The 22,465-nt window shown below is 49.4% G+C and overlaps 1 protein-coding gene across 5 annotated transcripts in view; it reads right to left on the reverse strand.

Annotated features, from left to right (window-relative positions):
- The window catches only part of FANCA (FA complementation group A), a 36,367-nt gene that overhangs the window by 4,651 nt on the left and 9,251 nt on the right, over nt 1–22,465 (reverse strand). For 2 of the 5 annotated variants that reach the window (XM_036422669.2, XM_045575845.1), the window contains exons 14-37: nt 22,049–22,182; nt 21,641–21,751; nt 20,718–20,813; nt 20,570–20,629; nt 19,641–19,729; nt 18,966–19,026; nt 18,821–18,870; nt 15,989–16,065; nt 14,058–14,177; nt 12,346–12,482; nt 11,862–11,932; nt 11,473–11,569; nt 11,208–11,395; nt 10,024–10,120; nt 8,898–9,074; nt 7,658–7,731; nt 7,089–7,217; nt 5,533–5,617; nt 4,152–4,318; nt 3,383–3,488; nt 2,536–2,595; nt 2,296–2,400; nt 1,348–1,457; nt 368–521 (exon numbers count right to left, since the gene is read on the reverse strand). In XM_036422669.2, the coding sequence (XP_036278562.1) occupies nt 368–521; nt 1,348–1,457; nt 2,296–2,400; nt 2,536–2,595; nt 3,383–3,488; nt 4,152–4,318; nt 5,533–5,617; nt 7,089–7,217; nt 7,658–7,731; nt 8,898–9,074; nt 10,024–10,120; nt 11,208–11,395; nt 11,473–11,569; nt 11,862–11,932; nt 12,346–12,482; nt 14,058–14,177; nt 15,989–16,065; nt 18,821–18,870; nt 18,966–19,026; nt 19,641–19,729; nt 20,570–20,629; nt 20,718–20,813; nt 21,641–21,751; nt 22,049–22,182 (2,555 nt within the window). Of the gene's footprint in view, nt 1–367; nt 522–1,347; nt 1,458–2,295; nt 2,401–2,535; nt 2,596–3,382; nt 3,489–4,151; nt 4,319–5,532; nt 5,618–7,088; nt 7,218–7,657; nt 7,732–8,897; nt 9,075–10,023; nt 10,121–11,207; nt 11,396–11,472; nt 11,570–11,861; nt 11,933–12,345; nt 12,483–14,057; nt 14,181–15,988; nt 16,066–18,820; nt 18,871–18,965; nt 19,027–19,640; nt 19,734–20,569; nt 20,630–20,717; nt 20,814–21,640; nt 21,752–22,048; nt 22,183–22,465 lie in introns of those variants that run through there. The other 3 variants (XM_045575846.1, XM_045575844.1, XM_036422668.2) reach the window with 2 other exon arrangements.

Here is a 22,465-nt window from a genome sequence, read left to right on the forward strand (position 1 = left end):
CCTCCGCTGCCCTGTCTCGGCCGTGCCTAACTGGTGCATGTGAACCGAGGCCGTGGAGACGGACACCAGGTTCCACTGGGCAGTTGACAGCCCTGCCCTGGGTTGTGATGTGAATGAGAGGAAGGTCAATGAAAGACTTCAGAAATGAAAATAAGATATTCTTTTTACTAATAAACTCGACAGTCCACGTCTTATGAAATCTTAAACCCAGCAAATTTTGCTTTCAAATAAAGTGTCAGAATCTCCAAACTTCCTGTGTCTGTGTGTGCTTGGGGAAGTTCTCATTAGGTGAGCTGAGAAACACCACTGACCAGAACACTGACAACGGGCCTGCTAGGAGGAAAAGTGAGAGAAGAGCTGTCCTTGCCTCCTCCGTGGGACAGCCCAGCCTCTCCAGGCCTTTCCTCAGACTCCCTTTCCCAGCTTGTTGAATCGCAAAGTGTAGTGCAGCAGCGGAGACCCAGGCCGGGCCCGGGGCGGGGGACACTGTGTCAGGGAACTCTGTGTCGGGGGACAGGAGGCTGGGAAGAAGAAAGAGGTGTGTCATCACAGGAGCCTGGCAATCAAGTCACCACTGAAAACCTAAGGTCCTTGTTCCCAAAACAGTCACAGTGCAGATCCACCTGCCTACGGGTTCAGAGTCGGCAGGGAACAGTCTGCAGAGCCCAAGCCTGTCATGGGCTCATCCTTGGTTTAGGGTCCAGTTTCAGTTTTCAGTATGCCTGTGCCCTGGACACAAGGTGCGGTAGGGCCTGACCAGGGTACTGGTCCCAGTGCCTGAGCTCGGACCCTACTCTGCGGTGCTGCTCAGAAAGGTTCTGTGGCAGGTGAAAAACAGGCTGAAAATTCATAATGGGATGGAATGTACTATCTACTCTGTAGAGTGAGGTTGGTGGGCAGGACTTGCCTTCCTTGTTTCCAGAACAGATTTTGAGCACCCCTGACCCTGCAGGGAGACAGGTGCACATCAGGGATAAAAACGCAAGTCACAGAAATGAAAGGTGGCTAGCTGGGGACTCGAGATTCCTTTGATGACCTCACAGCACCCCACATCCAGCAGGATACTGGAGACCATCAGCCCAGCAGTCCCAGGAGAGCTGGTTAACCAGGTCACTCAGGCCCAGAAACTTAAGCAGGGTTTAACTGGTAACTTAGGCTGAAATCAGTCTTTTCCAAAACATCCCTGAATTCTCACTCAGGGACCTGTCAGATCAGTTCTGCCACTCCCCTTCTCCCCTTTCATATGGGTCCTGTAGCACCTGCCCACAAGGCACCCCATGAACACCCCACGGTATCCATGGAGATAACCCAGAGCACTTTCTCCCCAGCCCCACTGTCAGCACCCACCTGCTGGCAAACCGCCAGGCGTCACGCAGCCTCTGCAGCTCTCGGGGCAGCGGGCTCTGGAAGCATCTCCACCAACAGAGAAGCTCGGGCTCTAGGCGCTGCCACCACAACTGGCGGATAGAAAGGTCACAAATCAATAGATGAGGGCCCTGAGGTTTAGGCAAGAGAGGTATGTCCACTCCAGCAGCTGACACCACCCCAGCCCGCTCACATATATCACTGCAGAAGGTCATGGGCAACCTCTCATGTACTCCATCTCAGGAAGGCTCAGAGCCGTTCCGTGGGGTACCCTCATCTGCCTGTGCCAAGGACATGGGTTGGAAACCAGAAGCCTTGCCTACACCGGTGCCTGTACGTGGACTCAGCCACACTGTCCAATAGCTCAGCCAGTTCCCCAATATCCCCGCTGAGAAACACAGGGTAGGCCACCACTGAGCTATAGGCGAAATGCCACCATTGCCAGTGAAGTAGCTCAAGTTCCACACTGTACATGTCAGAATCCCACCAGTGAGATGAAGGGAGAGAAAGCTGGGTTGTCAGGGTGCTAAGACAGCCAGTAACGCACCCAAGGCGATTGGCAGGGCTGATGTAGCCACTGTTCTCCATCCTGAGACAGCAGCCAAGATGGCAGATTCAACAAACACAACGTTACACCCACAGGAGAGCACAGGCCGATACCGTCCGTCCAGCCTCAGCCAACACTGCACAGACAGGTGACTGAGCCAATGCCCAGGCACATGGAGGGAAGGCCGCTCTTTCACACTTCAGGGGTCCATGCTGCCCGAAGCAGGCACAGGGTGGCAGCCAGGGAGACCTGTCACCCACCTGTGTCCTGACATACTCTCCCTGCCCCCATTTCTCCCCAAGTTTTTCCTCTTGAATTACAGTAACTGGGATGCAATTTTAGTGGGAAACAGACAACACCCGCAGCAGGAGAGCTGGGCCTACCAGAGCGGAGGTTAAAACCAAGGGGCATTCGGTCTGACAGGAAGTCAGGATCTGGTCGGCTGTCAGGGCGGGGTCTCTGCTTCGCAAACAGGCCTGGAGGAGCCCCTAGAGAAGAGAATGTGCCAGAAGTTCAGCGGTTTGCATGTGAACCCAAGCCCTGAAAGACACTGTGGCTTCCCAGCATCACCAGACACGAGGCTCCTGTGTGACCAGGTGGGAGGTAGAGGGAAAGGGAATTACCCTGAAGAAGTGGACGGTAATGTCGTGTGTCAGGGCACCTCCGCGGGAACACAAGTTTCTCTGAAAAATAGTACAGGTCAGTGAGAGAGCAGCCAATGGTGGGAGAATGAGGATGGTGTGTGACAGGTGGAGGTGTGAAGACAGCTGCCCATTCACAGCACCACCATAGACTCTGGTGGGCTGCTCATGCTCACTGCCTTTCCACACTTCTCTGAGCAATACAATCCCCCCAGCCTGCCTACTCCGGTGCCAACACAGTAGGTAGGGGGCCTCCAGGTGGCCAGGTACCCAGTGAGACAGGAAAGCAGCTGTGTGTGCTAGATGGAGCCCTAGTTCAATCTCTAGTCAAAGCTGTGCTTTTCCAAAAACGAGAAAAATATCTCTGGGTAGAAGCTGTTCCCTGAAGTGAGAAGGGGACACATTTGTCACCGTACTGAGCCGCCTAGTAAGATCAGAGGCCCCGACAGTGAGCCACCTGCAAAATGGAAGGAAAAGGAGCCTCCGGGTAGGCGACATTGTGGTCACAGCATCACTCAAGAATCAAAAATTGAAAGAAATGCATGGTGAGCGAATGGTTTGCAGCCTTCATGGTTCCAAACAAGGCCGGGGACGGTCCCGTGGAGGAGGGAGGGCGCCCACACCTGCATTCACTGGCCTGTGCTGGTGGTGGGCGAGGGCTTGCACACCCAGCTCCAGCCAACACAGCTCCACATCCCATCAGGACCCGCATCATGGCAATTACTAGAGCTCCAAGTGACCTCAACACACTCACGAATTCAGGAGCCAGCCCTGAGTGACCAGATCGCGCCTCCCAACTGTGCCCTGGGGTAACTTGCACGGCACTTACCAACTCAGAGTTGACCAAGTGGAAGAACTCAGCACAGTCAGGGGTGGCTGGTTGTTCTGCCCGGGGGTTGCCGACAAGAACAGATGGAGGGAGTCCGAGAAGGATTCTTGGAGAAGAGGCAGTGCATCACTTAACTTTGCTTCTCAAGACCTTAGGTCTCAGGGCTGCAAGGACCTTTCCCACTCACTCTTTGAACCAGAGTGTGGTCTGCAGCCCCCAATGTCCCCAGCCTGGGGCTGGCTGAGCCACTGAACCCTATGATAGACACTCAAAACCAAAATGTAAGTTACCTAAGAAGCAGGGTACCAATCTAAGTAACTGGAAGGTTCCAGCATTTCATTCTCTGAGCACACAGGGCCTTCCTTATTTTGACATGAGTTCTTTTTTTTTCTTCTTTTTTTTTAAAATATATTTTATTGATTTTTTTTACAGAGAGGAAGGGAGAGAGATAGAGAGCTAGAAACGTCGATGAGAGAGAAACATCAACCAGCTGCCTCTTGCATACCCCCTACTGGGGATGTGCCCACAACCAAGGTACATGCCCTTGACGGAAATCGAACCTGGAACCCTTCAGTCCGCAGACCGACGCTCTACCACTGAGCCAAACCGGTTTCGGCTGACATGATTTGATCTTGGGTCTGAGCAGAAAGCTTTCCTCCCAAGTGCTTTTCATATCTCCAGGCCCTGTTCTCCATGGAACCCCAAGAAGCAGCCACCACAGGCTGGGGCGCAGGGAGCTGAAATGAATGACAGACTCCAGTGCTGTTACCTTTTGTACATGAGTAGCTCCCGCTGTCTCTGAAGGCGGGAAGCCATGTCCCATCCGCCTGCAAGAGCCTGGAGCCGGCTGTGGAAAATTCTGAAGAGGAAGTGTCCCCGAGACCAAGCATGGCCATGGGGCACCACTGGGCCCTGTTCCAGGTCAGCAGCCATCTCCTAGAAAACAACAAGGCTGAGATGCTCATGCATTTTCATCTCTGGTTCCAAGTAGTTCTCTGTCCCCAAATGTGAAAGCAGAGAACCCACTGGGGCTTCCTGTCTGCCCCAGTGAGGAATGGGCGTGGGAGAGAAGTCTCCACAGGCTCAGGATAAGGGGGGGAAGCCTTTTTATGTGAAATCATTAGAAAGTTGCAAAAATAAGACTAGCACAAAGAACACCTTTATCCAGACTGACCCACATACAATGTTTTACTCATTTATCATTTGCTCTTACCCTACACATACAGTGTGGGGCACACACGTGAGGATGAATTACTCAGGTGAGGATTATACATAGCAGGCACTTGATAAATGCCTCAGTGTACACACAGTGTCCTTAACATGCCCTATCTAATCACTGTCCACCTGACATGTATACTCGGCTGTGTTTGCCCTCATCAGTCACACAAGTCATGAAGGATGCGGAGAACAAGAGGTCAAGATGAGGGGTCAGGGGAATCAGGTCTCTTTTTTGTGGGATTTTCACTCATTTGTTAGTAAATTTCCCCAGTGCTCTAAACCACAGCCTCCATGTTTTCCTTTCCATTCCTATTTCCTAAATACAGGCACTCTGAGAGGCAGCAGGAATGCCACCAGGAAGCATGAAATCCACACACAGGACCCTGTAGAACAGAACGCTGTGCATTTCTGCAGGCAGGTTCCCATGGACACATGGATGGGGAGGCAGATGGGCTCAGATCTGATCCTTATGCCCTAGAAGGTCTGAGGCCAGCAGGCATGTTGACTACACTTGCTCTCACTCTCTCCGTGCTCCTGCACAGGTGACAGAGCCCGCTGCCTGCAACGTGCCAGCCGACCCTGAGACACTCTGTTGATCCTCTGAAGTGATTGACATCACTTCTCAGAGCCGACACCCAAATGGAACAGCCAAGAATAAAGCAGAAACAGTGGGGTAGCACTTGTGTTAACATCAAAGTTGAAACTTTCTTAATTGCCTCTATTTTCAGAATGTCCCGAAGCCTGGAGACAATGCCAGCACCACAGCTTTGGTCTCTGTGTTCCCATCATGTGCACATGACTCGTTCACAGAGCAACCGTCACCTGGGTCTCAGCCTCTGTGTGTGTGATGCGAGTTTTCATTCTGCTCAGCTGCCTTAGGACCCATTATGGATATAATGTAAACACACTGAATTTTGCACCTTCTAACTCACCTGCAATCTTGAAAAAATATCTCGATTTCCCATGTAGCCACCAAGAACCAAATCAGAATTCTCTGAGGGGTCACAACTCCTTGAACTGAAACAAAAACACAGTAAAAGCCTCCTGAGAATCTCCTAATTGTGCTGGAGCTCCTTCTTCCCCTGCCTCCAGAGTTGTGTGTGGTCACAGGAACTAACAAACAACAAAACCTTCTGTGACAGAATACTAGCAACACAAACCCAATAACATAAAAAGTTATGTCTCGTGATCCACTGGAACTTATCCTAAGGACACACGGCTTGTTCAACATCTATAAATCAACTAATATACATCCCATTTAATAAAAGGCTAATATGCAAATTGTCCTCTCGAACAGGAGTTCGACCTTGTGTTTGACCAGGGGGCGGGGCCAGCTGGCCAACCACCCATGGCCCCTCCCCTGGATGGTCCCGCTCATCACCTCCCCCACGCTGAATTTTACTACTGAATTTTTCAGGGTGACATTGGTTGATAACTTTATGTAGTTTCAAGGGTACAATTCTATAGTACATATCTGCATATTGTATTGTGTGTTCTCCACCCCAAGTCAAGTCTCCTTCCATCACCATTTGTCCCCTCTTTATCCTCTTCTACCTCTCTCCCACTGAGTCTTAACAGCACTGAGTCTATCTATGAACATGGGATGTCTTTACATTTATTTGGGTCTTTCTGTCCCTCTCCCTTCCTCTTTGTAAAAAATCAATAAAATATATATTTTTAAAAAATTAAGTGACTTGGTTTATATTATTTAAAAAATAAAAAGAACATGGTTGGAGGACTCACTTTTCCCAATTTAAAACTTAGTAAAAACTACAGTAATCAAAACAGTGTGAGGCTGACAATAAGGATAGACTTGTAGCTCAACAGAAGAGAGTCCGGGGGAAAAACCTTCCCAAGTATAGTCGACTGATTTTTGACAAGGGCACCAAGACCGTTCAACCATGAAAGGACACTCTCCCAAAGTGCTGGGAGAACTGGACATCCTCAAGCAGAAGAATAAAGGTGGATTCCTAACATACACCACCTACAAAATTTAACTCAAATGGATCAAAGGCCTAAACATAAAAGCTGAAACTGAAAATAAATTGGCTTCATAAAAATGTAAAACTTTTATGCATCAAAGTACTCCACTGAGGAGTGAAAACATGACTTACAGAACGAGAGAAAGTATATGTAACTCATATGTCTGATAAGGATATAGCATCCAGTACATATAAAGAACTCTTACAACCCAATAAAACAAATAACCCAATTTTAAAACGGGTGAAGGATCTGAACAGACATTTCTCCAAAGAAGATACAGTAATGTTCAACAAACTAATAAAAAGATGTTCAACATCATTAGCCATCAAGGAAAAGCAAATAAAAATCATAATGCAATATATCACTACACACTCACGAGGACAAATATTATCAAAAAGTCAGGTAACAACACTGTTGGTGATAATGTGGGAAACGAGGGAAATAAAAATATTCCTACAACTACCCAAATTAAAAGTAAGATGCTTTTGGCATCAGCATTCCTGACCTCTGACAGAAGTCCATCAGAACGCTGACAAGGATGGTGCACGCTGTCTCCAGGTCTCCATCACAGCCCCCGGCAGCGGAGGGCATGGGGACAAAATGCTCACGGATGGCCCACTGGTGGAAGTCCCGCCTGTAAGCACATACCACGTCTGTGCTGTAATGTCTGCAAGCAGGAGCTCCCACAGTAAGAAATGATCCCAGTGAGGGGCACAGCAACCTGCTGAGCTGGGACAGAAGCTGAGGACTCCTCCCAGGGTGCCTGAGGACAAACTACCAAAAGCCCAAGCCATCGGCACTGCCGTCTGTGAAGAACCAAACCCAGCATGAGTGGGCAAGGAGCCACGGCGATCATCCGTGCTTTCTCCTGAAACCTGTGCAGACATATCTGAGGAAGGAAACCTCAGGACAGGCGCAAGTACTGTGTCCACAGCTCAATGTTTCTTGAGTAAAGGAGTGAATGAAATTTTGCTCACAGATGTGTTAAACTGAGCATTAGGATATAATGATAAAACTTAAGACAATGTAGAAAACCATAGAACACTTTGAGGGCAGAATCTATTAAACACTTACCTTTCTATATCTGAAAGAGAGTCCACTTCCGGGTGAATCTCCAGTTCCAGCTGCACCCAGTCTCTGAAAGTTAACTGAGAGGAGGACCAGCTGGGTGCCACAGTGAGGATCGAACCCAGAAACCACAAGTCCTTTCCCCATAGTCCCACAGGCCAGCACCCTCACGTGGTCAAAGTAACCTCTACTTCATGCCACCTCCCACTGCTGGAAGGCAGTAACGGCCCCAGGTCCTGAGAAGAACTGCTCTGTTGCTTTGTTTAACTGTGCATGGGAAGCTACTAAGACGGGAAAACTGGATTGTTAAGAGGAGTGCTCTGGCAGTGTGAGCAGTGGTCTGTGGCATCTGCAAACCTCTCAGGTTGCCGCTCAGCAACACCGGGAAAGAAGTCATTCTTTAGTTCCAGGAGGTAGATAGTAACCAATAAACTTCATAACTGCTTCAAACATTCATGGTAGCAAATTTCTTGTTTTCAAATTCTTGGAACAGTTTCACTCATCAACCCTGACTAATCTCAGAACCTAACACTGCGTGTAAAAGAGCATGTCACAGAAACGTGCATATAGCACATCCCAACAGGGTGAGGGCCAAGCCGGTGACAGGCAGCTCTGGGGTGCGCCTGCTGCAGGACCTGCAGGGCTGCAATGGCCCAGGGCTTGGAAAGCACCCTGAGGTGCAGGGGAGGCATCGGCTAAGCTGCTGGTGAGCACAGCTATTCCCAGCGTCATTGCTCCATGCCTTCCACAGACCGTCAGGCCTACTCTTGCATAAATGATATAGTTAACAATAAAACTGAAAAATAAAACAAATGGGAATTATTCTCTAAGACCAAAACAAACAGGCAAGCATCCCAGAAATAAATGCAAGTTATGGAAAGGAAGCAGAGACGAGCAACAGGGCACACTGGCCCAAAGTGCCGAGGCTCCCAGGGATTGTGCTCGGAGAAGCCCGGCCCCAAACCGGAGCCTGGCAGATGTTTAAGATACATTTTCACCCATTCTTAAAATTCTCTGCAAAATATTACTGTTGGGGGAAACTGGGCAGTGTAAAAGGCCTCTTTCTATCTGGTTTCTAAACCTAGGTGTGAATCTACAATGATCCCAATAACAGTCTCAACCAAAGCCAAGTCTATGCTGCTCCAATGTCACTGGGTCAGGCCATCTGCCGGCCCACCACATCCTCAGGCCCCGACCCGTGAGTTGGGATGAGGGGAGAGAGAAGGGGAGGGACCGTAGTACCTACATGAAAGTCCTTCTCCTTCAACAGTTCCTGAAAGGCCCTCTGCCTCCACAGACAGAGAGCAGCTCGCTGCCAGTCTGCAGGCGGCAGGCACGAGGGCCTCCAGGGCAGGCTGGCTGTGTCCTCCACGGAGAGAGGGTCTCGGGCTTCTGAGAACAATCTGAGCACAATGAACTGAAACTGGAGAGAGACGGCAATGCATCTGTGAGATTCAGAAAATACGTCGCCTGGCCACATACAGCAGGCAGCGAAGACACTGCCACCTGCAGCGGCCTCACCTGCAGCGTCGCCTTTCCTGTGGGGCGCCCTGGGCACCGTGACCAGTTACATGCAGCATCTCCTTGAGCAGCCTGTATGTAAACCTCGGTGCACACAGGATGGTTTCCCTGGGTGGACACCTAGAAGCTGATGGCTGGGTCTGACTTGCCTTCACAGGGTGGTGCTGTCTTCCCAGGCCTCAGCTGGCACTGCTATCTTCCCAGGAAGTGACACTGGGCAAGCAAAGCCTATTGGGGAGTGTTCCTTTGTACCCTTTGCACCTGAGGAAGTCAGCCGTTTCCCTGTTTTTCTCGTGTAGGCTGCACCACATGGGAATCAGGACTGGACAGTGTGAGTGGGGACTTTCCTTGTTGGAGCCACTCCTTCTGCTCTTCATTCCATACCTTACAATTTGGCAGCTGAGTCTAAGCTCCTCTACACCAAGCATAGGGGCCCAGCTGCTCCGAACACCAATCTACCTGTCAGGCCAGGAGGCTGGGCTTTTAAGCTTCTCCATTGATCCTAAGGGTGAGCCTGGACTGAGAACCAGGTTTAAACCTCACATGGAGGCTCCTTAAATCTCTGCAAAAGCAGCAGTAACCGCACCTGCCTGGCTGACACATTCTCACACACTTTAAATTTCTCATCTCCTAACAATCTAAAAAGCACTCACAAGAAGACAGAACTCTCTAGAGGAAATGGAATTCTCTGAATGGGAAGATTCTTACACCCCCTCGTTTAACTTGGAACAGGAGGAAAAGGCCATGTCCAGCCCAAGCAGACAGCCTGATAAACAAGGGGCATGGGCATTGGACTCCTGCATAAAACTGGAGACTCAGGAGGATGGAAGAAAGGAACCTAAGAGACCCACCTTTTTTATTAGGCCTGGAGATAAACAGCTGTACCAAGCATCACATGACTGGGGAGAAAACTTACACAAAGCGTAAGAAATTGTCGCGGTACAAAATCTGTAAATAGAAAATGGAAATTGTAACATAAAAATGTGGTTCATGAAAATAAGGCAGAGAGAATTAAGTGTGAGTCCTGGTCCCCATTCTCAGCCTCCACTCCTGAGCACTGGGGAAGTGGCTCTCACGTCATACCCTTTGGGCCTAAGCTCTGTCCCTGCTGCAGGTGGAGACTCGGAGGAGGGAGAGACTAACCAGAACAGACTCACCCAGAGGCCCAGAGAGTCAGGAAGGCGGTGAGAAAGGGGGGAAAGGGGGGGCAGGCGGGAGGGACCAGGGCACCTACAGGACTGACTCCCAGTGGGGACTGTTTGGTGTTGCCAAAGCCCAAGAGAGGGATGGGGATGGGCAATCTGCCTCCAGTGTGGACGACGCAGACATCAGGTGGTAGTAGGCAGAGACAGGCCTTCCTGCACTTATCCTTTCTGCTGATTACATCCCTCAGGCCTTTTATCAACTGCCAGTAAACTTCGAACACAGCCCCAGCCAACAGATCCACCACACAGAACTCCTCAGACAGGCCAGCCACTCTCACCCCACCCACCCACCTGCCCAAGCACCTGCTGGCCTGCATGCATCACACTGTTGAGTTAGCAGGTGTCCCCACACAGAAGGGTAGGAAAGGGCTCAGTGGTGCATGATGGGATGTGCGGGGTATAAACTGGCCTGGACTTAAAGGATGAAGATGGGTCTCAGAGCCCTTTAAGATGAGTCTACCTTTGGATGGGCTGTTCCACAGGTAGGGGTTTTCCCTAGAGAAACAGCTGCAACAGCTGCTCAGCACAGGGAACCAGGGACCTAACCAGAAGTCAGGACCCTGAACCAAAATGGAGCAGCTCTCACTGGCGCAAAGGACGCTGAGCGACATGCAAGGGCACCACAGTCTAATACCAACATTTTAGCACACAGTTTAGTGCAGCATGTGATCCCATTTTATAAACAAACCAACCCTCCCACATAAATACATAGAAACAAGATTCTGGAAGGACAGACATCAAGAGGTTAACCCGTCATTATCTGAGGGACACATTTGTTGACTTCTGCTAACAGAGGACACAAGTAATTGAGGGACCAGGGGAAAGCTCACTTGAGGCAGAAGAGTGAGGACTCCTTGGACCTGCATGTCAGGAGGCTGCTGAAGAACTCAGGGATGGAGAGGCCCCTGGCAAGGGTAGGAGGGCCCATGTGAACCTCCGGGAGCACAGACCTGGACTCGCCAAGGTGGATGGCCAGGGCAGCCAACCCCAGCACATGCGAGGCACTCAGGCTCGGGCCCTAAAATGGGACCGAGAAGTAGTTCAGCAGGAGGGAGGGTGCAGAGCCCCCTTCCCAGCTGGAGGCAGCAGCTGTACCTGGTGATGGAGAAGCTGGCAGAGCCTGGTGAGCACAGCGGGGAGGAGCGAGCGTCTACATGTGGTCGTCACAAAGCGGGCCGCCCAGGAGCCCTGCCTGCAGAGACAATGGCCAGTCCCAGTCCTGAACAGCCCTCCCAGGATCTGGGGGACCAGCACTCAGGCAAAAGAGACCTCAGCAAGAAGCAGGCAGTTCCTCAAATAGTGGCGCCTCCTGTGCAATGCTCAACGCCTGCCCCACCCCCACTGGGTGAATTCAGCATAGCCCCCACCCGTAGCCCAGCAGGAAGCCCGAGGACCAGGAACTGATGGAACCAGGGAGAAGCTCTGCTCCACCAAGGGGGCCACCCAGGGCAGCAGGCCACCTGCACACAAACTGCCCAGACTACCTGTCCGGTGGGGCAAAAGTGGAGGCTGCCATTAGGTTCTGACAGAAAGACGTCAGCAGAAGATCCACGACCTGAGAGGAGAGACACGTGGAGGGGAACATGCATGAGTCGGATCTTGTATTATTTACACACATTTGACAGGTTTGCATTCAGAGAGGAAACTCCAAAGCAAACGGGTACAAGAATCCCCACTCCCAAACCCTGGGAACATGACAGGTTGTGCTGTCCCGCAGTCTCCTCTGGTGAAATGTTACAGCAGAGAGCAGGCCAGAGAGCAAATGTTGTGGACTTTGAGGCCACAGACAGCCTCTGCTGCATGTTCTTTGCGCACACAGGTGGGGTGCTGACCCAGGCACCAAGGACTCGATGTTTTGGTTCCATGTATACACTTTAAATGCAGGACCAGAGTGAAGAGAAGGGCTTTCAGTTCTCTAGCACAACCCAGCAGGCGCAACAGCTGTGCTCTCTGGCCTCCCACACTCACCTGCTGCTCCCGCTGCTCCAGTTTGGGAGCAAGAACACTGAGCTGGATCTTCGAGACCTCGGAGCTGCCGTCATCCTCACTGAGGCCCAGGGCAGAGTGCAGCCTCTCAGAAACCACCGCAATCTGAGCAGACAAAACTGCAAATGGCAGAGTCGTCAGGTGAGCAGGGGTGCAGGGAGGGATGCAGAGGGGCTAATGAGGGCGCAGAAACTACACACTACCACCCTGACTGCACCCCAGGGCCAACTCCTTGCAGGCGGCAGTGACTGGGTGTGGAGAGGTGACGAGGCAAAGGGGCAGTCACCATACGCATGTACTGCTCATGTAAGGAGCACGCACTGTCACCACCACAAACCTCACCATTATTTAAATTCTTCATCTGAATCACATACCACCTCTCCCCCAAACTGTGTCATCTGCTGGAGGCTTGCGTCCCAGCTGCCATCATGTTTCTGATGGCCAAGAGCCACAACCTTGAAGCACCAGAGGTTGGGTGGGTGCTGAGTGGGCCAACCATACTGTGTGGAAATGGAACCTCTGCTGCTTTGGAAGAAGGCTGACCTGACCTTTCAGCCACCTTGCTGGAGCCTTTGGGTCCCGCCAGGTCCCAGGATCTCCAGACGCCACATTCTGCGCACAACTCTGAAAGGCCATGCTCCCACCCCTGGCACACTCTGCAGGATCGCAGCTAAGGCCCTGCAGGCACCCAGCAAGCAGAAGAACTAATAGTTTTGTTAGTATTTCCTCCGTGAGGCTCTCTCAGAATATTCTTTCTTAGGGGAATAAAATGAATTCAGAAGATCCCTGGCCGGGTGACTTGGCTGGCTGAAGCATCATCCCATGCACTGAAAGGGTGCATTCCTGGTCAAGGCACACATCTAGGCTGCAGTTCAATTACCAGTCAAGGCACATACAGGAGGCAACTGATAGATGTTTTTCTCTCCTCTCTCTCTAAAAACAATGAATATATCCTTGGGTAAGGATAAAAAAATAAAACCTGTACAGTTACTAGGTAAAAATATGGCCTACTAATTTTGTTTTAATATAATCTTATTTACTTCAGAGAGGAAGGGAGAGAGAGAGAAAAAAAACATAAATGATGGGAATCATTGATTGGTTGCTTCTTGCATGCCCACACTGGGGATTGAGCCTGCAACTTAGGCATGTGCCCTGACCAGAAATTAAACCGTGACCTCCTGGTTCATAGATCAACGCTCAACCACTTAGCCATGCCGGTGCAGGCTAGCCTACTATTTGGGATTTTGCATTTTCCATAACTAAAGTCTGAAAGTGTTGGGAGTTAGGATTTATTTCATAGATTGCTGTGCACCATTGCGAAGTATCAACTGTCCGGGCTCCTACTTCAGAGAAACACTCACAATGCACACAGCAGCAGAGGCACAGGCGTTAGGAAAAGAAAGAAAACCCCAACTAGTACCGTCGCTCAGCCTCCTCTCCACCACCTGTCCTACTGGGATGCCATAGAGCAGAACAGTCACCGTCTGCCAAGGGTCTGTGACAGCTTGAGTGACTGGTCTCCCAGCCTGTCTAAAGAGGACCACATCCTTGACACCACCAGGGTCAAGCATCACTACCAAACACTGAACCACAGGAATAAGTACCAACCACTACCACCCTGAGGGAGTGGACCAGCCACTGAGCCCCATCCATGGCCACACACAGCTCCAAGCCTGCCCACTGCCCGTCCTCACCATCATAATGGGCGGGGTCTGTCATGGCAGCCCTGAGCTCTTGAAGTGCAGCTGTGAGCAGTCCCAGGGAGCCTTCCGCACAGCCAGGTTCTGCCTCCACCTCCATTCCCAGGGCTGCATCTGCTGCGAGACCAGGAAGAGTGATTCTAACAAGTAAGTCATATGGGAAACACGCAGCTGAATGCGGACCTGCTCATTCCCATGGTTCTCTGCCCACAAGGAGGGATGATACCCTCCTGAGGCTGGATACTGTCACATCAAAAATCAAAACACTCATAAATAAGCTCAAGAACAAGCATGGTCTACCCGCCCCATTGCCACAAGTACAAAAAGCATGTGTCTAATAAAAGATGAGGCCCGCCAGTGTGGCTCAGTGGTTGAACATTGATCCATGAACCAAGAAGTCACTGGTTCAATTCCTGGTCAGGACACATGCCCAGATTGTGGGCTTAATGCCCAGTAGGAGGCATGCAAGAGATAGTCAATTGATGTTTTTATCTCTCTATCCCCCCATCCCCTTTTTCTAAAAAAAAAAAAAAAAAAGCAGCACAGCAAGGGAGGCTGGGCAGGAGACAGTCATGAATGACTTATTCCTTGTTTCTCAAACTTCTAAGTTGTTTACCATAGGTGGGGAAAAAAATAAAACAAAGAAAAAAGGCAGAATTGGTGTTTTAAAAGCAAAATCAGTTCATTTCTGGTGTCGCTGGAGAGGACACTGTGTGCAGCAAGCCTCACAGGTCTCCGGTGACACCAGGAGCCAGAGCTTCAGGCTTCTACTGATGAGCCGTTAAACAAGTTCTACAGCAGAAAACATTCTGAAAGCCCCCAAAGGTGGGACCCAGGGCTGGGCGAGGAGGACCAACACCACAGAGGACTTCCCAACAGAACTGCTGTCTCACTGAATCTGAGAGCAGTGAGATCTGGGACCTTCATTCTTTGCCCACTCGGGCTGGCCTCCATGTTATAAGTTATCCATGCTAGTGAAAGGGGTTTCTGGCAGACAGAAGCCCCATGAGCCTACATGGCCCTACAGTTCAGAGGTTTGAAACAAGCAAACACAAGCTGCTTCATCAGCGTGGCTCCTGCCCCTTGTCCAGTGACATTGTGAGAAAACAGCCTGACGCACTGCTGACAGCCACCGCCTTATTAGTGGCCAGGTAGGGTGGGCAGGAACACACCGAGTCTGCCCAGAGCTCTGAGCATGGCCATCTCACCCCTACATGCTTTCAGATGTGTTGTAGATCCATGTCACTGCTCCCTAGAAACAGAAAGACACCCCCCCCCCCCCGAAATCTACCAAAGAACTCAACCACCATCAAAATAGTCAGCCAGCCAAAACCGATTTGGCTCAGTGGATAGAGTGTCGGCCTGCGAACTGAAAGGTCCCGGGTTCAATTCCGGTCAAGGGCATGTACCTTGGTTGCGGGCACATCCCCAGTAGGGGGTGTGCAAGAGGCAGCTGATGAATGTTTCTCTCTCATCAATGTTTCTGGCTCTCTATCCCTCTCTCTTCCTCTCTGTGAAAAATCAATAATATATATTAAAAACAAAACAAAAAAATGAAATGGTCAGCCAGAAAGCTGTCACAGCCCAGCCCTACAACAGGCTTCAGAAACGAGACAGTTCTGAAGCCTGGCTGCTGAGTCTGAGAGGTCACCCGAGTTTAAAGCTTGAACTCAGGACAGGCAAGCAGAAACCTCATCACCCTCAGTGGGACCACAAACAGCAGAGTTCCTAACACATGCACTGCTTTAGGAACGTGCTATTTCAGGTACATCAGCGACGGGGCCGACGGCATCACATCCTGGTCCGTGACTGGGGCTGGTGGTGGGCAGTCTCTGAACCCAGAGCCCTGGTCAGACCCAGCGTAACCTAACCAGACAGCACTGACCGAGGCGCCACTGCCACAGCTCCTGGCCAAGAGCCCTTACTTGTCGGTGTCTTCTCTCCAGCAGCAGAGCAGGCTTGGCGGTAGGTGGAATACAGAGACGAGGGGATTTTATCTGCTCTGGATCAGAACAAAAGATTAAAATCAGGTCAACTATAATTCAAGCTAGTTCTCAAGCTTACAATTCCAAAAACTTTAATAAAGCAAAAGTATGTGACAGAGTAAGTGTAATTACACAGCACTGTACATTGTGACCCCGTTTAGAAAAACCACGCTACATCACGTCCTCACTGGTACACAAGGCCATGTGCTCACATCTGCAGCACTGGTTTCACTGGGCAAGGAGATTATGCATTTTCTTACTTCTCTTGTTCAAGTTTTAGAAATTTACAAATTTTAAAAGGGAACTTATACTACTGTAATTAATAATACTAACAAAAACACTGAAATGTGATGAAAAACACAAAAAATTAGAGAGTAGGTCCTGTGATAAGGACAAAGGGCGTTTACAAACCACGGCTGGCACTGTCTCAGGACACAGTGACAAGTCCAAGGACAGAAGCCATGGAGTCACCCTCAGAGGAGCCACAAGGGACAGCTCAGGTATGGGACGCATGGACACAGGCATGGTCTGCAGGACAAGAAGCCTCCACATGAGCCAGGAGGGCATCTGACCTGCCAGTCCTGCAAACCATGACGATACAAACAGGAAGAGGACACAGCTGAGCTCCAGAGCGAGGGCCCATCAGGAGCCTGGAAAGTAGGAACCCAGGGGGACCACCAACCAATTGGGAAGTGGAAAGCTTTTAGCTTAAGAAATAGAAACCAGCCTGGCTGGTGGGGCTCGGTGGTTGAGCACTGCCCAGGAACCAAAGCTCACTGGTTCAATTCCCCGTCAGGGAACATGCACAAGTTTTGGGCTCGATCCCCAGCAGGGGGCACACAGGAGGTAGCCAATCAATGTTTCCATCGGTCCCTCTCACTTCCTCCCTAAAAATCAATAAAAGTATTTTTTAAAAAGTAGAAATCAATGCAAACAAAAGAAAGTGGAGAAATTCACAGAAAACCCTCAGGCACCATTATCACCACTACTCTGAGAGGGAAGGCAAACACAACAGCTGTTTAGCAAGACCAGACTGACATAAAAGGAACATCTGGTGGCAAAAGTGAAACTCACTAAAGGACAGGCAGGTGAACTTGAAGAGGGGAAAAAATCCCCAAACACCAGATATGTAAAATATGTCAGAAGAGAAAAAACATCAGAAGACAATCCAAGAACTCTAAAATCTGAAAATCAAGGGCTCCAAAAACCATGCAGAGGACAGCAAGCCTGCAGTGAAATTAGCTAAGGTGGAATAATAGTGTCTGGATTTGCTCCAAAATAACCCAGAAGGGTGGGTAAATGGATGAACTGAGGGCTACAGATGAAAGACTGGCCATTTGTTGATAACTATGAAAGCTGGGTTATACATACTCTTATCTGTAGTTTTCTATCTTAAATTTCTCATAACAAAATGTTTTAAAATAGACAAAATTTCTTAGCACTGGAGGACATGGATTTCCAGATTTAAAGGCTTACCATCTGCCCAGCAAAGAAATGACATCAGACCCACAGCAATCCACATTACTATAAAACTTCAGAACAGCGAAAAAATAAGACACTACAGGCCTCCAGAGAGAAAAACACATAAGCTCATAACATCTCAACAACAAAGAGGTTGAAAGTCAATGGAGGAATTTTTCTAAGACTGAAAGGAAAACAAGCTCCAGCCTATATTTCTGCACTCAACCAAATTACCTATTGAACTTGAAGGCTCAGTATGGTGTCAAACTTTTTTTTTTTTTTTTACCTCCCATCCATCCTTTAAGAAAAATCTGCATCAACAGGGTATGTTCCACAAAAATAAAGGAGCAAGCCAAGAGGATGATATGAGACACAGAAAAGGAAGGGTCAGCACAAGCCAAGGAACACTCCTGAGGGATGTCGAAAGGAGACACAGATGGCAGCTATGCTCAGAGGCCAGAAGCTAACAATTCAGACTGGAGCAGTTCAGAAAAAGGCTCTGCAAGAGGCGTCTCCAGATGTAACTGTTGGATACTCGACTCTGAATGAGAGGACTCTAGACAACTGGCAGGATCTGCAGGCGAATCATGATATGTAGAAGGAAAATGAGGTAAGACAAATATGAACTCCAGAGAAAACAAAAGTAAACAACTGGATTCCTAAGGTCAAATCTGAACAGTTTTTTATAAAAGTAAAAACTGAGTTTTTAAAACTATTGTACAAAGGACAGCTAATTGTATTGATGGAATAAATTTAAAAAAATTGTTTGAATTTATTCCACAGGGATTATCAATTGATATTTCCTAAAATAGAAAATGTGATAAGCAGCAAAATAAAAACGCTCTTTAGAGATACGGAAATAAAACCAGCTAGAGTTGAAAACAGTTGCATCCAAACAGAAAAAAGTGGCAGGGAGGGGTGAGTGGTGGCTGTTTTTCTTAATAAATTTCAGAACTATAATTCTTTTTTCTAAACCAATTTAACTTTGACAAAACATTTTTTAAGACTAGAAATAAATGTCAAAAAATTAAGCTACATCATACAAATACAAAAAAAGCTGGCATTAATTTTCCTTTCATGATTTTGTACGAAAAACACTACTTAGCTCCCAGATCAATCAATCTTCTACATGTTCTTTGAAAAATTATGCTAAGTGGCAATACTTAGAATCAAAGAAATTCTTTTAAAATGTTAACTAATTTTGAGCCAATATTTTATAAGTAAAACACACGTGACAAAAACATCTCTACAAAAGACCCAGAATCCTCTGCGTTGTCAAAGCCCTACTAGAAGCAGCCTGTCCTTGCGCACCTCTTCAGGGTCTCTATGAAGGCCACCCGGGAGTCAGGGGCACTCGGGATCTGTGAGAGGAAACACGAGACTCCAGTGAGATCCAGGCAGGAATGTCCTTGCTCTCTGCCGCCTCGGTCCCGAGTTCGTGAAGATGTGTACTCACCACTCGCGGTGTGAGCAGGGCGGGCAGAAAGTGAGAGATGTAGTAGGGCCTCCTAAATATGCTGCAACACAGAAGGGAGGGCTCAGACAACAGAAGCGCCAGGACCTCAGTGAACACAACAAAACATCTGTTCCAGAGTGGCACCATGTGGGCTGTCTCCTTTCACGGCTATGACATTACATCACATTTTTAAGTCCCAGTTCATACAAAGGGTAGTCTGTGCTGGTCGCCTGTGTCCTGTGGAATCTGGATAACACTCTGCCCCCTAGGAAATCCCAGAAGTAGGACCACATTTTTCAGAAGCAATACCTTAAAATAAAGCTAATCCACACTGGTATTAACCAGAACTTAACAAGTTTTGGGATCACATAAAATTCAACACAGTTTTGGTATTTGATTCCCTGTACTAGCTTCACACTGGTCACCAATTAAGTATTAATAAAAACAATCGTCCCTCGAACAGTGTGGGTTCCACTCAGTTCCACCTGTTGGCTGTTTTGGGGTGCCCTGCGCTTTTCTAAAGAAAACTCATGTCACGTCAAGGACTCCACACCAGCAAGCTGCAAGACCATTGCTGGGACATTTACATGGACTCCTGCATCTCCCCACAAACATGACCTCCCTGCGGCTTGTGGCCCTGAGAAAAGATGAGGGACAGCCCCAGCATGACCCTACCTGGCCTCCATGACGGCAATGGGAATTTTCCCTGTGTGTTCAAACACCTGGATAGCCTTCTCCACATCCTGGGATGCCTGGCGGTGGGGCTGACTCCGTGAAGGGAGGAAAGAAAAGAACAGGACACTTAATAGAAGGCTTGTCATCTGAGGTAAAAGGTGCGGAGTCGATGCGTGCACACTGGGAATTCAGAACCACAAAAGGCATTGGTGGCTTTCTCTCTGCCCTCAGCAGTCAGACCAATGAGCAGCCCGGTAACAACATGGCCCCTGTGGAAAGCCACTGCCATCCTTCCATCTCCTTCCTACCTCTCCTCTCTGCTCCCTTCTAGGACAGTAAAGAGCTCCAACTAAAGATTTTCCGGTGAGAAGGAGCAGAAATTAAGTTTGATATTTTTCTTAAGTACAGCAGTACATTTTAAACAGAAAAAGGAACTAAGTATTTCATAATATTCACTTTAATAGCATTTGTAACAGTTCTCCAGCAACTCACAACTTTTAAGTACCTGTAAAATGGTCTTAAAGAAGACACGCATACCACATGGACACCTAACATTTGGTTTACATAAATGTAGTTAACCTCTTTTCCTGTAATTCCTAGAGAGAGAAAAAAAGGCACCTCCCTGCAGTTTTATAGGTCACTTTGTCCACTCAAACCCACATGGACGGGGTCTCCCAAAAGACAACCCTTCCCACAAGACAACCCTTCCCACACGCAGTGATGGTCCTGTTCCTGTTCTCAACAGAGATGTTACAGAACAAGCACTTGGGGCAACTGTCACATTCCACCTGCACCAGACATCCCAGGTCCCAGGCAGGAAAGGCTCAACTCCATCACAAGAAACAAGAACAAGAATGTGCTTGGTGAGCACGAGGGGGACTGAGGGAGGGCATGGGGGGGCCCGAGGCAGCAGCACCAAGGTAAATTACCTCTGTGACGTCCCTGGCTGTAGACAAATCCTCATAGAGCCCCATGTTCTCCACAGAAACCTGCACAGAAGACAGGAGCGAGAACACTGAGGACCAGATGGGTGTGGGCAGCTGGAGGTTGAGGGGAGGAGGGGAAGCCAGGACTTGCCTTCAGGTCGGCCAGCCGCGTCTTGGCCAGCGAGACGTAGTCTGTGAGGAGGGAGCGGTACTTGCTGGGGACCAGGGGTGGATGGAGAATATGCACCTGCAGCAGACGACACAACAGGATGGGAAAGTCAGAGAATTAGCCAAAGACCACGAGGGCAGAAGCTGGGGGAGAAAAGGATGGAACGAAATGGGATCCTGGTGAGGGTTTCCACATGCACCCGAAGGCGCGCCTTCAGAAATGGGCACAAGAGTCCCGCGGGAGGGCCCGAGGCTCTCAGCACACCTCTCTCCTCAGATGGAAGGTACCATTGCCGCCTTAATCACCAGGCACCTTTCCATCTTAAAAGCCAGGGGTCAAGCATTCAGACAGGCAGGGGAGGCCCTGGAGACGTGAGCAGTGCTCTGGGCTTCACCCCATATGGTACATGGCTTGATCTACTCCTCTACCTATTCTCTCACCTGGATTCTATGAAATAGGAGATTCTAGGTGCCCAACCCCCCAAAACAAATGCTAGATATAGTTATCTAACTAAAGGCTTACAGAAATATTTTAGTCATGAGATTGATACAGACCTATTATACGCCCAGAGGTAACGACCCCTGGCAGTTTGGGTTATATCCTTCCTGGTTCTTCTCCTCCAATATAAAAACATATCATTCTTAAATATAAAAAGTGGGACGTGCAACTCTCCTGTTCTCCCGGTCTCAGCTCTCTGAGCTGCTCCAAGGAAGACCTGCGACAGCTCCCTGTATGGCCACCAGCCAGGGGGTGGTTTTTGGCCTTTTATCATCACCAACGCTTTCACTGAGGGCATGCCTACACTCCAGTTGTTGGGTTTGCAGTGTTTAACAAGTACCTGCTCAGGAAAACCATCCCTGGACTGAGGAGGACATGAGCAAAGGCGCCAGCAGCCGGCTTCTCACCTGCAGGTACCGGGGGGCCTCAAAGGGCACGAGGTCAGACAGGAACTTGAAGAGGAAGACCAGTGCCTTCTTGCTGCTGCAGTGGTGGCCCCTTGAGCTCCCAAAAGAAGCCTGGAGGGAGATGGGTGTGAGGCACCGACAACACATGCCCTACTGTCCACAAAGGGACCTGTCAGTGAAGCACCTCAAAACCAGAAAACTGCTACTGGAGAGAGAAACCACAAAGCCAGTTGGTTCATACAATTCTGAATGTCATGGCGAAGCTTTGACTAGTCAGCTGAAACATGACTATGGAATCTTGTGAACATCAGAGGCACAATTTACTGCCTAACACAAACTCTCCTTGGCAAGTTGGGGGACATGCAAACTACCTATTGGGACACCAGCAGGTCAGCAAAGGTAACGCACCTGGAACCAGTCTGCATAGGACGGGAACACGGAGGGGCCCTCCAGCGCAGCCTGACGCACAACCAGGAACACAGTGACCATGCAGTCCAGGTCAAAGCTCTCAAACGCACGGGCCAGCAGACAGGTTACCCAATCTGGGCATGAAAAACCATGGAATAAAATGCGTATGTACCGCTGGGGAGTAAGTGCCCCCTACTACTTGATTACTCAATGTCCATTTCAAGGGACTAGAAATTGATCAGCGGAACCCAAACAGCAACTACAACAGGCTGACAGCAGCAGCGGGCAGAGCCTGAGGGCACAGTCCGCAGGATGCAGGGCATCTTCAGGGCATCCTCGCTGAGATGGACACCATGATTCCCCTTTTGCCGACAACACTGCGCACATCGCACGCAGACACACGCACACTCGCACACC

This window comes from Pipistrellus kuhlii, unplaced genomic scaffold (assembly GCF_014108245.1).
Source record: "Pipistrellus kuhlii isolate mPipKuh1 unplaced genomic scaffold, mPipKuh1.p scaffold_m20_p_70, whole genome shotgun sequence".
NCBI classification, from domain to species: Eukaryota; Metazoa; Chordata; class Mammalia; order Chiroptera; family Vespertilionidae; genus Pipistrellus; species Pipistrellus kuhlii.